The sequence below is a fragment of the Anomaloglossus baeobatrachus genome, chromosome 2 (assembly GCF_048569485.1).
Source record: "Anomaloglossus baeobatrachus isolate aAnoBae1 chromosome 2, aAnoBae1.hap1, whole genome shotgun sequence".
NCBI classification, from domain to species: Eukaryota; Metazoa; Chordata; class Amphibia; order Anura; family Aromobatidae; genus Anomaloglossus; species Anomaloglossus baeobatrachus.
Window position 1 is genome coordinate 656,585,911 of NC_134354.1, and position 14,069 is coordinate 656,599,979.

The 14,069-nt window shown below is 47.9% G+C and overlaps 1 protein-coding gene across 1 annotated transcript in view; it reads right to left on the minus strand.

The window, feature by feature from the left end:
- The window catches only part of NEMP1 (nuclear envelope integral membrane protein 1), a 112,459-nt gene that overhangs the window by 73,606 nt on the left and 24,784 nt on the right, over positions 1-14,069 (minus strand). Inside the window, 1 exon segment of the mRNA XM_075337053.1 lies at positions 12,164-12,236. Coding sequence (XP_075193168.1) covers positions 12,164-12,236 — 73 coding nt within the window.

The window sequence follows — 14,069 nt, forward strand, 5'->3', positions numbered from 1 at the left end:
GGGCCCTGTCCCTGATGATACTCAGTCTCCTGTCCGTCAGAATCCCACAGGGGCTGCGGAGGGAGCCCGGTCCCAGTGCCTGGATGACCGGATAGGATCCCACTTCTCCCAGAGCCCCTAAGGGATGGGGAAGGAAAACGGCATGTGGCTCCGGCCTGCGTACCCGCAATGGGTACCTCAACCTTAACAACACCGCCGACTTAGTGGGGTGAGAAGGGAGCATGCCGGGAGCCCTGTTAGGGCCCTCTTTTCTTCCATCCGATATAATCAGCAGCTGCTGCTGACTAAAAATGGGAGCATGAGTGCATGTGTGCCTCCTTCAACACAAAGCATAAAACTGAGGAGCCCGTGATGCACGGGGGGGTGTATAGGCAGAGGGGAGGGGTTACACTTTTTAAAGTGTAATACTTTGTGTGGCCTCCGGAGGCAGAAGCTATACACCCAATTGTCTGGGTCTCCCAATGGAGCGACAAAGAAATGAAGTATTTCTTCCAGAAAATTATTGCAATTACACATTTATTTCCTTTGTGTGCTTTGGAACACCTCAAAAAAACAGTGGTAAGAAAAGGAATATTGAACATAATTTCACATAACCCCAAAAATGGGCAATTGTTGGCACCTTTCCAAAATTGTGGGTAAAGAACTTTGTTTCAAGCATGTGATGTTCGTTCAAACTCACATGTGGCAAGTAACAGGCATGGGCAATATGGAAATAACACCTGAAGCCACATAAAAAGGCGAGAGGTTCACTCAATATTTGCATTGTGTGTCTGTGTGTGCAACACTAAGCATAGAGAACAGAAAAAAAGAGAAGAGAACTGTCTGAGGACTTGAGAACCAAAATTGTTGAAAAATAGCAACAATCTCAAGGTTACAAGCCCATCTCCAGAGATATTGATGTTTCTTTGTCCACGGTGCGCAACAATCAAGAAGTTTACAACCCATGCCACTGTAGCCAATCTCCCTGGATGTGGACAGCAGAAAAAAAAAAAAAAATCGATTAAAGGTTGCAACACAGGATAGTCCGGATGGTGCATATGCAGGCACAACCAAGTTCCAAAGAAATTCAAGCTGTCCTGCAGGCTCAGAATGCATCAGTGACAGCGCCAACTATCCATTAACATTTGAATGAAATGAAATTCTATGGCAGGAGCCATTATAATCGCGATTGCGTAAACTTTTACTTACCGGCCGATACCGGACGTCACGTGATGTGATCACGTGACTTCCGGAGGTTGTCATGGTAGCACAGGGTCATGTGATGACTCCTGTAGTACACATGAATTACTTTCAGTTTCACTTGGCCCGGAGCAGAGTTAAGCAGAAAGTGAGCATATCTGCTGTTTACAGCTGTGTAGCTGTGATCAGCAGATATGGCAGAGTGATCGCATTGTTGATCGCTATAGCCCCCTAGGGGGACTAGTAAAAATTTAAAAAAAAACAAAAAACAAAACCCTAAAAGTTCAAATCACCCCCCTTTCGCCCCATTGAAAATGAAAGGGTTAAAAAAATATACACGCATTTGGTATCGCCGCATTCAGAAAAGCCCGATCTATCAAAATATAAAATCAATTAATCTGATCAGTAAACGTCATAGCGGCAAAAAAATTCCAAATGCCAAAATTACGTTTGTTGCCACAACTTTTGCCCAAATTGTAATAACAAATAACAGGCGATCAAAACGTAGCATGTACGCAAAAATGGAACAGTTAAAAACTTCAGTTCGAGACGCAAAAAATAAGCAGTCACTGAGCTATAGATCCCGAAAAATGAGAACACTATGGGTCACGGAATATGGCGTAAATTGTGCGGACACTGACAGATTTTTTTTAACCCCTTATATAAAAGTAAACCTATACATGTTTGGTGTCTACAAACTCGCACTGACCTGAGGCATCACACACACACACACACACACACACACACACACACACACACACACACATTTTACCATACAGTGAATAAAACATCTCAAAAACAATATATCGCACTTTTTTTGCAATTTTTCTGCATTTGGAATTTTTTTGCTGTTTCCAGTACACTATATGGTAAAACGTATGTATTCATTTAAAAGTACAGCTCGTTCTGCAAAAAATGAGCCCTCACATTACCATACTGACTGAAAAATAAAAACGTTACGTTTCTCAGAAGAAGAATGGCGAAAAAAAAAACCAGAACAAAACAATCGGAATGGCGAAAAAAAAAAAAATCAACCGGTCGTGAAGGGGTTAATATGTAGCTGCCTCTTTTTCAAGGGACCAAAAGTAATTGGATAATTATTTCAAAAGCTCTTTAAATCGGCTGCATGGGCTATTCCCTCATTAATCCATCATTAAGTAGGTAAAAGGTCTGGAGTCGATTCCAGGTGTGGCATTTGGAAGCTACAACATGTGGTCAAAGGAGCTCTCAACGGAAGACAAATAGACCATCATTAAGGTGAAAAAGAAGGGAATTTTGTTTACTTACCGTAAATTCCTTTTCTTCTAGCTCTAATTGGGAGACCCAGACAATTGGGTGTATAGGCTATGCCTCCGGAGGCCGCACAAAGTATTACACTCAAAAGTGTTAAGCCCCTCCCCTTCTGCCTATACACCCCCCGTGCTCCCACGGGCTCCTCAGTTTTGGTGCAAAAGCAAGGAGGAGGAAAAAGAATTATAAACTGGTTTAAAGTAACTTCAATCCGAAGGAATATCGGAGAACTGAAACCATTCAACATGAACAACATGTGTACACAAAAAAACAGGGGCGGGTGCTGGGTCTCCCAATTAGAGCTAGAAGAAAAGGAATTTACGGTAAGTAAACAAAAATTCCCTTCTTCTTTGTCGCTCTATTGGGAGACCCAGACAATTGGGACGTCCAAAAGCAGTCCCTGGGTGGGTAAAATAATACCTCGTAAGAGAGCCGTAAAACGGCCCTTTCCTACAGGTGGGCAACCGCCGCCTGAAGGACTCGTCTACCTAGGCTGGCATCCGCCGAAGCATAGGTATGCACCTGATAGTGTTTCGTGAAAGTGTGCAGGCTCGACCAGGTAGCCGCCTGACACACCTGCTGAGCCGCAGCCTGGTGCCTCAAAGCCCAGGACGCGCCCACGGCTCTGGTAGAATGGGCCCTCAGCCCTGATGGAACCGGAAGCCCAGCCGAACGGTAAGCTTCGATAATTGGCTCCTTGATCCACCGAGCCAGGGTTGATTTGGAAACCTGTGACCCTTTACGCTGGCCAGCGACAAGGACAAAGAGTGCATCCGAGCGGCGCAGGGGCGCCGTACGAGAAAAGTAGAGTCTGAGTGCTCTCACCAAATCTAACAAGTGCAAATCCTTTTCACATTGGTGAACTGGATGAGGATAAAAAGAAGGTAAGGAGATATCCTGATTGAGATGAAAGGAGGATACCCCCTTAGGGAGAAAATCCGGAACCGGACGTAGAACCACCTTGTCCTGGTGAAACACCAGGAAAAGGGGCTTCGCACGACAATGCTGCTAGCTCAGACACTCGCCGAAGAGAAGTGACTGCTACTAGAAAAAACCACTTTCTGCGAAAGTTGTGAGAGGGAAATATCTCTCATTGGCTTGAATGGTGGTTTCTGAAGAACCATCAGAACCCCGTTTAGATCCCAGGGTTCTAACGGCCGCTTGTAAGGTGGAACGATGTGACAACCCCCCTGCAGGAACGTGCGTACCTGTGGAAGCCTGGCTAGGCGCTTCTGGAAAAACACAGAGAGCGCTGAGACTTGTCCCTTAAGGGAGCCGAGCGACAAACTCTTTTCCAGTCCAGATTGAAAGAAGGACAGAAAAGTGGGCAAGGCAAAAGGCCAGGGAGAAAAAACCCTGAGCAGAGCACCACGACAGGAAAATTTTCCACGTCCTGTGGTAGATCTTGGCGGACGTTGGTTTCCTAGCCTGTCTCATAGTGGCAATGACGTCTTGAGATAACCCTGAAGACGCTAGGGTCCAGGACTCAATGGCCACACAGTCAGGTTGAGGGCCGCAGAATTCAGATGGAAAAAACGGCCCTCGAGATAGCAAGTCTGTTTGGTCTGGTAGTGTCCACGGTCGGCCGACCGTGAGATGCCACAGATCCGGGTACCACGACCACCTTGGCCAGTCTGGAGCGACGAGGATGGCGCGGCGGCAGTCGGTCCTGATCTTGCGTAACACTCTGGGCAACAGTGCCAGCGGAGGAAACACATAAGGGAGCTGAAACTGCGACCAATCCTGAACTAAGGCGTCTGCCGCCAGAGCTCTGGGATCTTGAGACCATGCCATGAACATTGGTACCTTGTTGTTGTGCCGGGACGCCATGAGGTCGACGTCCGGCACCCCCCAGCAGCAACAGATCTCCTGAAACACGTCCGGGTGAAGGGACCATTCCCCTGCGTCCATGCCCTGGCAACTGAAATAATCTGCTTCACAGTTTTCCACGCCTGGGATGTGAACTGCGGATATGGTGGATGCCGTGGCTTCCACCCACATCAAAATCCGCCGGACTTCCTGGAAGGCTTGCCGGCTGCGTGTGTCGCCTTGGTGGCTGAAGTATGCCACCGCTGTGGAATTGTCCGACTGAATTCGGATCTGCTTGCCCTCCAGCCACTGCTGGAACGCTTTCTGGGCAAGATACACTGCCCGTATGTCCAGAACGTTGATCTGAAGCGAGGACTCTTGCTGGGTCCACGTACCCTGAGCCCTGTGGAGGAGAAAAACCGCTCCCCACCCTGACAGACTCGCGTCTGTCGTGACCACTTCCCAGGATGGGGGTAGGAAGGATATCCCCTTCGATAATGAAGCGGGAAGAAGCCACCACCGAAGGGAAGCTTTGGTCGCCTGAGAGAGGGAGACGGTCCTGTCGAGGGACGTCGGCTTCCTGTCCCATTTGCGTAGGATGTCCCATTGAAGGGGACGCAGGTGAAACTGCGCGAAAGGGACTGCCTCCATTGCTGCCACCATCTTCCCCAGGAAGTGCATGAGGCGCCTCAAGGGGTGTGACTGGCCTTGAAGGAGAGATTGTACCCCTTTCTGTAGTGACTACTGCTTGATCAGCGGAAGCTTCACTATCGCTGAGAGGGTATGAAACTCCATGCCAAGATATGTCAGCGATTGGGCCGGTGCCAGATTTGACTTTTTAAAATTGATGATCCACCCGACACCCTGGAGAGACTCCAGGGTAGCGTCGAGACTGTGTTGGCATGCCTCTTGAGAGGGTGCCTTGATCAGTATCCAAGTACGGAATCACCGAGTGATCCTGAGAGTGGAGGACCGCTACTACAGTAGCCATAACCTCTGGAGCAATCGGTACGTGGAGATAAGCATCTTTGATATCGATCGATGCAAGGAAATCTCTTTGGGACATTGAGGTGATGACGGAGCGGGGGGATTCCATCCTGAACCGTCTGGTTTTTACATGTTTGTTGAGCAGTTTCAGGTCCAGGACCGGGCGGAAAGACCCGTCCTCTTTTGGGACCACAAACAAGTTGGAGTAAAAACCGTGGCTCAGGTGCTGAAGAGGAACCGGGATCACCACTCCTTCTGCCTTCAGAGTGCGCAGCGCCTGCAGAAGAGCCTCGGCTCGCTAGTGAGGCGGGGATGACCTGAAGAATCGAGTCGGGGGACGAGAGGTGAACTCTATCTTGTAACCGTGAGACAGAATGTCTCTCACCCAGCGGTCTTTCATGTGTGGCAGCCAGGTGTCGCAAAAGCGGGAAAGCCTGCCACCGACCGAGGATGCTACTAGAGGAGGTCGAAAGTCATGAGGAAGCCGCTTTGTTAGCGGCGCCTCCGGTGGCCTATTAAGGACGTGACTTAGACCGCCATGCATCAGAGTTCCTTTGTTCTTTCTGAGACCTTTTGGACGAGGAGAATTGGGACCTGCCCACGCCCTGAAAGGACCGAGACCTCGACTGCCCTCTCCTCCGTTGGGGTATGTCCTGTTTGGACTGGGGTAAGGATGTATCCTTTCCCTTGGATTGTTTGATGATTTCATCCAGACGCTCGCCAAACAGCCTGTCGCCAGAAATTGGCAAACTGGTTAAGCGCTTTTTGGAAGCAGAATCTGCCTTCCATTCCCGTAGCCACAAGGCCCTGCGGAGTACCACCGAATTGGCGGCCGCGACCGCCGTACGGCTCGCAGAGTCCAGGACAGCAATAATAGCGTAAGACGCAATTGCCGAGGTCTGGGTGGTAATGGATGCCACTTGTGGCGCGGCCGTGCATGTGGCTGCTTCAATTTTTGCTTGACCTGCTGAGATAGCTTGTAGCGCCCATACAGCTGCGAATGCTGGGGCAAAAGAAGCTCCGATAGCTTCATAGATGGATTTCAACCAGAGCTCCATCTGCCTGTCAGTGGCATCCTTGAACGAGGCCCCCTCGTCCACTGCAAGTATGGATCTAGCCGCCAGTCTGGAGATTGGAGGATCCACTTTGGGACACTGAGTCCAACCTTTTAACCACGTCAGGGGGAAAAAGATAACGTGTATCCTTAAGGCGCTTAGAAAAAACGCTTATCTGGACAAGCATGATGATTCTGGACTGCCTCTCTGAAATCAGAGTGGTCTAGAAACATACTCGGTGTAAGAGAAGCTGACTCCTCCGCCGGAGGAGCTGAGGGAGAAATATCCAGCATTTGATCGATGGACGCAATAAGAACGTTCAGTATGGCGTCCCCGTCTGGAGTATTAAGATTGAGAGCGCCCTCAGGATCAGAATCCTGATCAGCTGTCTCCACAGTATCAACCAGAGATTCCCCTCGCTGAGACCCTGAACAATATGATGTCGAGGGAAATTCTAAGCGAGCCCGCTTAGTCGGTCTGGGGCTGGGGTCTAAGTCAGAACCCTCAGCCTGGGATGTATGAGATACCCCTTGGTGGTCCAACTGAGGGGGGCCAGGGAACAATGATTCAACAGAGTCCCTTTGCTGAGATACCGGCCTGGACTGCAAGGCTTCTAGTATCTTAGCCATAGTCTCAGAGAGTTTTGCAAACTCCGTCCCCGTCACTAGGACAGTGTCAACAGGTGGCTCCCCCTGGGCCCCTCTTAGCAGAGGCCCTGGCTGAAAAAGTGTCACAGGGGCCGAACATTGCACACAATGAGGGTCAATGGAACTTGCCAGCAGCTGGGTCGTACAAGCGACGCAGGCAGCATAATAAGCCTGTGTTTTTGGCACCCCTGCCTTTTGTGGGCGCCATGCTATTGTTTTCCCTGAGTAACACACTAGGGTATATAGCCAGAATGAACTGTGCTCATACAGTGTAAAATATATACTAAAAACAAATAATGTATCAGTACACTACAGCACCATGAGGCTAGCACCACAGGTGCTGCTTACCATCCGCCTAAAGCGGTTATGAGGCCACCAGAGACCGTGTCTGGGTCTCTCAGGGTTTGTCCCCCTCTGCAGCGTCGTAGGAGCTGACAGGAAATGGCTGCGGCGTCCTGACGAGAGGAGGGAGCCGTGGGCGTAGCCGAGGTGCTCACACTGTGCACAGTGAGGGGAGTGGAGTATGGAAATCATACTCCAGCCCTCAGTGCTGCTCTTCCGTGCAGCGTCCCGCCCTTCCCCTGCCTGTCAGGGCTGAGGGCGGGAGAAAGGGAAACTAGGCCGCAAGCCAAGCCGGGGACTCGAGTATAAGCGTGGCCGCCGTAAAAGCGCGGCTAACGCCGAAGTCCCCGGCGAACTACAAGTCCCAGCCGCACCGCAGTTTCCCATGGCAGCAGCGGTTAGCGCGGTAGTCCCTACATATAAACACACTCAGCGACGCTGAGTGTGTAATGGCACAGTTTAAACCGGTCCCCCGGTGCACTAGCACACCCAGCAAAGCTGAGGTGTTGCCGTGCGCGGTCCCCACAGGGATACAGAGTACCTTCACGTAGCAGGGCCATGTCCCTGAACGGTACCCGGCTCCTTCCAGCAGGCTCCATAGGAGTTGTGGATGAAGCACGGTCTCAGTGCCTGGAGACCGATAGGATCCCACTTCACCCAGAGCCCTGAGGGGGATGGGGAAGGAAAGCAGCATGTGGGCTCCAGCCTCCGTACCCGCAATGGATACCTCAACCTTAACAACACCCGACAAGAGTGGGGTGAGAAGGGAGCATGCTGGGGGCCCTATATGGGCCCACTTTTCTTCCAACCGACATAGTCAGCAGCTGCTGCTGACTAATCTGTGGAGCTGTGCTGTGCGTGTCTGACCTCCTTCGCACAAAGCAAAAAAACTGGGGAGCCCGTGGGAGCACGGGGGGTGTATAGGCAGAAGGGGAGGGGCTTAACACTTTTGAGTGTAATACTTTGTGCGGCCTCCGGAGGCATAGCCTATACACCCAATTGTCTGGGTCTCCCAATAGAGCGACAAAGAAATAATAAATAAAAATAAATCCATCAGAGATAATAGAAATGTTAGGAGTGGCCAAAAAACCCCAAAACATTGGTGAACTTGGGAACTCCAAAGTGCCTGGATGTCCACAGAAGACAACAGTGGTGGATGATTGCAGAATCCTTTCCATTGTGAAGAAAAACCCCTTCACAACATCCATCTAAGTGGATATCTATTATCCATACATACACAGTGCCTTAGAAAAGTATTCATACCCAGTGAAGTTTTCAACATGTTTTCACATTACACACAAACCTAAATGTATTTTTATAGGGATTTTATGTGACACACAAACACAAAGTAGCAGGTATTTGTGAAGTGTAAAGGAAATGATGATATAAGGTTTTCTAAGTATTTTAAAAATATAAATCTGAAAATGGTGATGTGTGTTTGTGTTCAACCCCCCTGAATCGATACTTTGTACAACCACCTTTCACAAAAATTCCTGCGGCAAGTCTCTGCTAGCTTTTCACATTTAAATGCTGACATTTTGGTCAATTCTTCTTTACAAAATAGCCCTAGCTCACTGAGATTGGATGGAGGCGTCTGTGAACAGCAATTTTCAAGTCTTGTTACAGATTCTCAATGGCATATAGGGCTGGACTGTGACTGGGCCATTCACACACATGAATACGCTTTGATCTAAACCATCCATTGTAGCTCTGGCAGTATGTTTAGGCTATGTGCGCACGCTGCGTTTTTTCCCCCCGAGTTAACGCTGTGTTTTGAACTGCAGCGTTTCAGTGCCAAATAGCATGCGTTCTGCTTCCCCAGCAAAGTCTATGAGAAATCCGAAAATTGAATGCGTACGCTGCGTTTTTAAACGCAGAGTTATCGATGCCAAAAATCGCTGTGGAAAAAAAAAAAAGCAGCATGTCACATCTTTTATGCGTTGTAGCTTTGTTCTCCATCGATTGAAATCAATGATGTGGGTCAAAACGCAACCAAAATGCACTTGGACAGCATTTTTGTTGCATTCCGCATGCTTTTTTGACAAACAAAACGCAGGTCTTTTCAGTCTCTCAGTCTGTCGGTCAGTCTCTTTCTCTGTCAGTTGGTCGCTCTGTCTGTCTATCTCTCTGTGTCGGTCGGCCTCTCCCCCCCCCTCTCATACTCACCGATGACCGGCGCGGCGCTGCACGGCTATCACAAAGCTCCGGCGTCTTTTCCGCTTTTAAAAATGCCGGACCCTCATTATTCCATCTCGTATTCAGTTTTCCCCGCCCACCGGCGCCTATGATTGGTTGCAGTCAGACACGGCCCCCACAGTGAGTGACAGCGGTCTCACTGCAACCAATCACAGCCGCCAGTAAGTCGTCCAGTAAGAAGAAAAAAAACAAAAAAAAAAAAAAAACTACGTGCGGTCCCTCCCAATTTTGATACCAGCCAGGAAAAAGCCACATGGCTGAAGGCTGGTATTCTCAGGATGAGGAGCTCCATGTTAAGCTCCCAGCCTAACAATATCAGCCAGCAGCCGCCCGGAATTGCCGGATCCATTAGATGCGACAGTCTCGGGACTGTACCCGGCTCATCCCGAATTCCCCTGGTGCGGTGGCGATCAGGGTAATAAGGAGTTAGTGGCAGCACATAGCTGCCACTAAGTCCTAGGTTAATCACGGCAGGCGTCTCCCCGAGATACTTTCCATGATTAACCTGTAAGTTAAAAAAAAATAAACACATACACCCGAAAAAATCCTTTATTTGGAATAAAAGACAAAAAAAATCCCACCCTCTTTCAACACTTTATTAATCCCCAAATTACCCCTGCAGGTCCGACGTAATCCACACGAGGTCCCGCGACGCATCCAGCTCTTCTACATGAAGCTGAAAGGTGCGGCTACAGACCACGACCGCTCTCTGTCAGCTCCACGCAGCAACTGAAGTGAGCCGCACGATTAGCGATGACATCACATGTGAGTTGCGGTCTTGGGTGGAGGACTCCAGCTGGCCGTGGGTCACCTGAGTGACTGTACCACTGATCGCGCTGCTCACTTCAGTCACTAAGGGGATTAACGGTCAACGGTGAGTCCTTCACGGGTGACCGCTAATCAGGACGCGACACACAGACAGAGCCAGGGGATGACAATTAAGTCAGGTAAAGTTCATCCGAGTTCATTCTCATCGCACGACTGTCTGTGTCTGCTGTCAGTGGGCATGTAGCAGAGATGAATTGCCGGGGGAACGCACTGTCAAAAATGCATCCAAAACGTATGCAAAACGCATGGAAAATGCATCCAAAATGCATGCGTTTTGGATGCATTTTTTTTTTCTTTTTTCTTTTTTTTACACAAACGCAGTGTTTATATTTGTCCAGTCTGCCAGAGGATGCGTTCTTTTCCGCACTGCACAAAAACGCAACGTGCGCACATAGCCTTAGGGTCGTCCTGCTGCCATGTAGGGAGAACACAGACCGCAGTGGAAGAAGGTGCTCTTATCAGAGAAGAGCAAAGTAGAACTGTTTGGGTTAAATGCTAGACGCTGTGTGGCAGAAAACCAACTCTGCATGTCACATACAATCCCAATGAAATACATTTAAGTTTGTGAAACATTGGGGTATCAATACTTCAATGCAATATATAATACATATAACATTTTTCTTTTTATAAGACGCACCCCAAGTTTAGTGGAGGAAAATAGGAAAAAAAAATATTTTTAATATGAAAATGAGGGTCAGTCTTATAATAATAGTGCATCTTAATCCTAATGCTCACCAGGGTGGAGCGGCGGTGGTAGAGCGGCTCAGGAAGGTCACAGGAGGCACGGTCAGCGATGTTACAGGGTCAGAGGAGAGAGTGTTGCGGCTCAGGAGGGTCGGCGATACTACAGGCTCGGGGGTGTGGAGGGGGTTTCAGCGCCATTGATCTGCCAGCGGGCTCCGTTGAATCGCCCACGGCTGACAAGAGGGACTTTAAGAAAAGGCGATGTGTGCCCAGATAGGACTCCGTGGCCACTTTCGTGAAGTCCATCATGTCAACTATGGGTGATTCAACGTAGCCCAGTCAGATCAATGCACCCACTGCTAAGACACCCCATCCTGCGACCCTCCTGAGCCCCTCCACTGCTCCTCTGAGTCCTCAGTATCGCCGATCCTGTCTCCTATTCTCCTATGACCCCGCTCCGAGACTATATCCAGATTGTAAGACGCACTCCCACTGGGGGGAAAAAGTGTGTCTTATAATCCAGAAATTACAGCAGAGCTATAGATAGATGGTGGCTCAGTGGTTAGCATTGCAATATTGCAGCGCTGGGGTCCTCGGTTCAAATCCCACGAAGGACACCATCTGCAAGGAGGTCGTATGTTCTCCCCGTGTTTGCGTGGGTTACCCCCGGGTTCTCCGGTTTCCTCCCACACTTCAAAAATATACTGATAGGGACCTTAGATTGTGAGCCCTAGTGGGGACAGTATTGCTGTTGTATGTAATGCCAATGTATGTAAAGCGCTGTGGAATTAATAGCGCTATATAAATGAATAAAATTATTATTATTATTATTAAAGCGCTGTGGAATAGCGCTATATAAATGAATAAATATTATTATATTATATACATATATCTGTCTGTCTGTCTAAACACACACACACACACACACACACACACACACACACACAAACACACACACTGTCAACACCAGAGAATCCTGACAGTTTGTGGGTGCACACACAGAGGATTCAGAAGTCTGTTACATATAGTGACTGCAGACTTATGAAAATACAGGGCAGACCCTTTAACAAAGTCTTCTTTCATGGACAAATCATAATACACAATGGAAATAATCATTATTATTACATTATTGTACCAAAAACCTACCGACTGAGAGAGTCTCCATAGAAAAACAAGAACAGTCCAATACAGAAGACAGCAACCAGTTTGGGATCAAAGTCTGTAAGATAGAAAGACAAAGGAAGGTCAATGAAATTTGTGAAAACCGTAACACAATATGAAAACAGTCTGAAATCTGTAAAGGGGGGGTACAGAGGGTTTATCAATCATCGGTTCTCAGGAGCAGTGCACAGCCGCTCTGTATTATGCTGTGATTGGGCGCCTGACTTTCCGTATAACTCAAGAATCTTAGGACACAATGTACACGGATACAAATTTACTTGCCCCTCCTAAATTTTAAAAGGTAAGTAACAAAGCTAATGCCTCGCTATGTGAACAGTCCAGTATTAGCGATTTGCTTACCGAAGACCCTCTCTGTGCCACCCATATGCCAAAGAGGGACACCCAGGAAAAAGAGGGAGGTTTCTGAAGACCACTTTTAAAGGAACTAAACTAGTGACATGTATGTAAGAATTAAATGTTGAGTGTACAAAACCAATGCAAAGTTTTAGAGAAATTCAAAGTTGAAATTGTATGCCAAAGAGCTGCAAGTGCAGCGGAGTGGGACAATGCACTTGCAGCTCTCCTGCCTCTCTCCCTAGTCGCTGCCCGCCTCCTATATCTGACTGACAGGTCAATCATGTCTCAGCGACTGGCTTTTCTTACAGGAGATCTCTTCCCTACATTATCAGTGCTGGGGCAGCACATACACAAATCTACTAACTGCGTCTAGTGAGGTTATGAGGACTTTACTGTGCATACACTGCACCAAGACTATATGGGGTTCATACTGTATACAGAGAGGCTATGTGGGGGCTTATACTGTATATAGCAGACTACATGAGGGTTCATACTGTATAGACTGGCCATGTGGAGGCTCATACTGTATACAGAGAGGCTATGTGAAGGCTTATACTGTATATAGCAGACTACGTGAGGGTTCATACTGTATAGACTGGCCATGTGGAGGCTCATACTGTATACAGAGAGGCTATGTGGGGGCTTATACTGTATCTAGTAGACTACGTGAGGGTTCATACTGTATAGACTGGCCATGTGGAGGCTCATACTGTATACAGAGAGGCTATGTGGGGGCTTATACTGTATATAGTAGACTACGTGAGGGTTCATACTGTATAGACTGGCCATGTGGAGGCTCATACTGTATACTGGAGGGCTATGTGAGGACTCATACTGTACTCGCACTCTTGTAGTAAACAGGAGGGAAGAGCACGTCTATCTCCCTGATGGGTGCGAGTCCTACAAAGGGGAATCCGCACTTATTGGATATTTATGTTGTAATGTTTATATTTTATTGCGACCTCTGAGGTTGGATCTGGTAATGTGGCTCTTGAACCAAAAAAACAAAAAACTGTGCACCCCTTGTCCTGCATTAAAAGGGGTATTTCCCAGCTCCAAGATCCTATCCCAACAATATGTAGCAGGAGTAATAATAATAATAATAATGATAATAATAATAGCAAATACCTCCAATTAGAAATGTAGAATAGTTTGTTTTTGATTAGACCTGTCTCTTACCTCATGTTCAGGGCATTGCATTAGCTTAGGTATCCATAGTTACGACCATGAGCAACTAAATGTCACTACATGAGTGGTTGTAACCATGAATTTCTAAACTACAATGCCCTGCACATGAGGCAAGAGACATAGCTAATCAGGAGAACTATACTACATTTCTAATTGGAGGTATTTACTAACATTATTATTATAGCCATTACATATTGGGATGGGAAGAAGGGAATTTTGTTTACTTACCGTAAATTCCTTTTCTTCTAGCTCCAATTGGGAGACCCAGACAATTGGGTGTATAGCTATGCCTCCGGAGGCCACACAAAGTATTACACTAAAAGTGTAAAGCCCCTCCCCTTCAGCC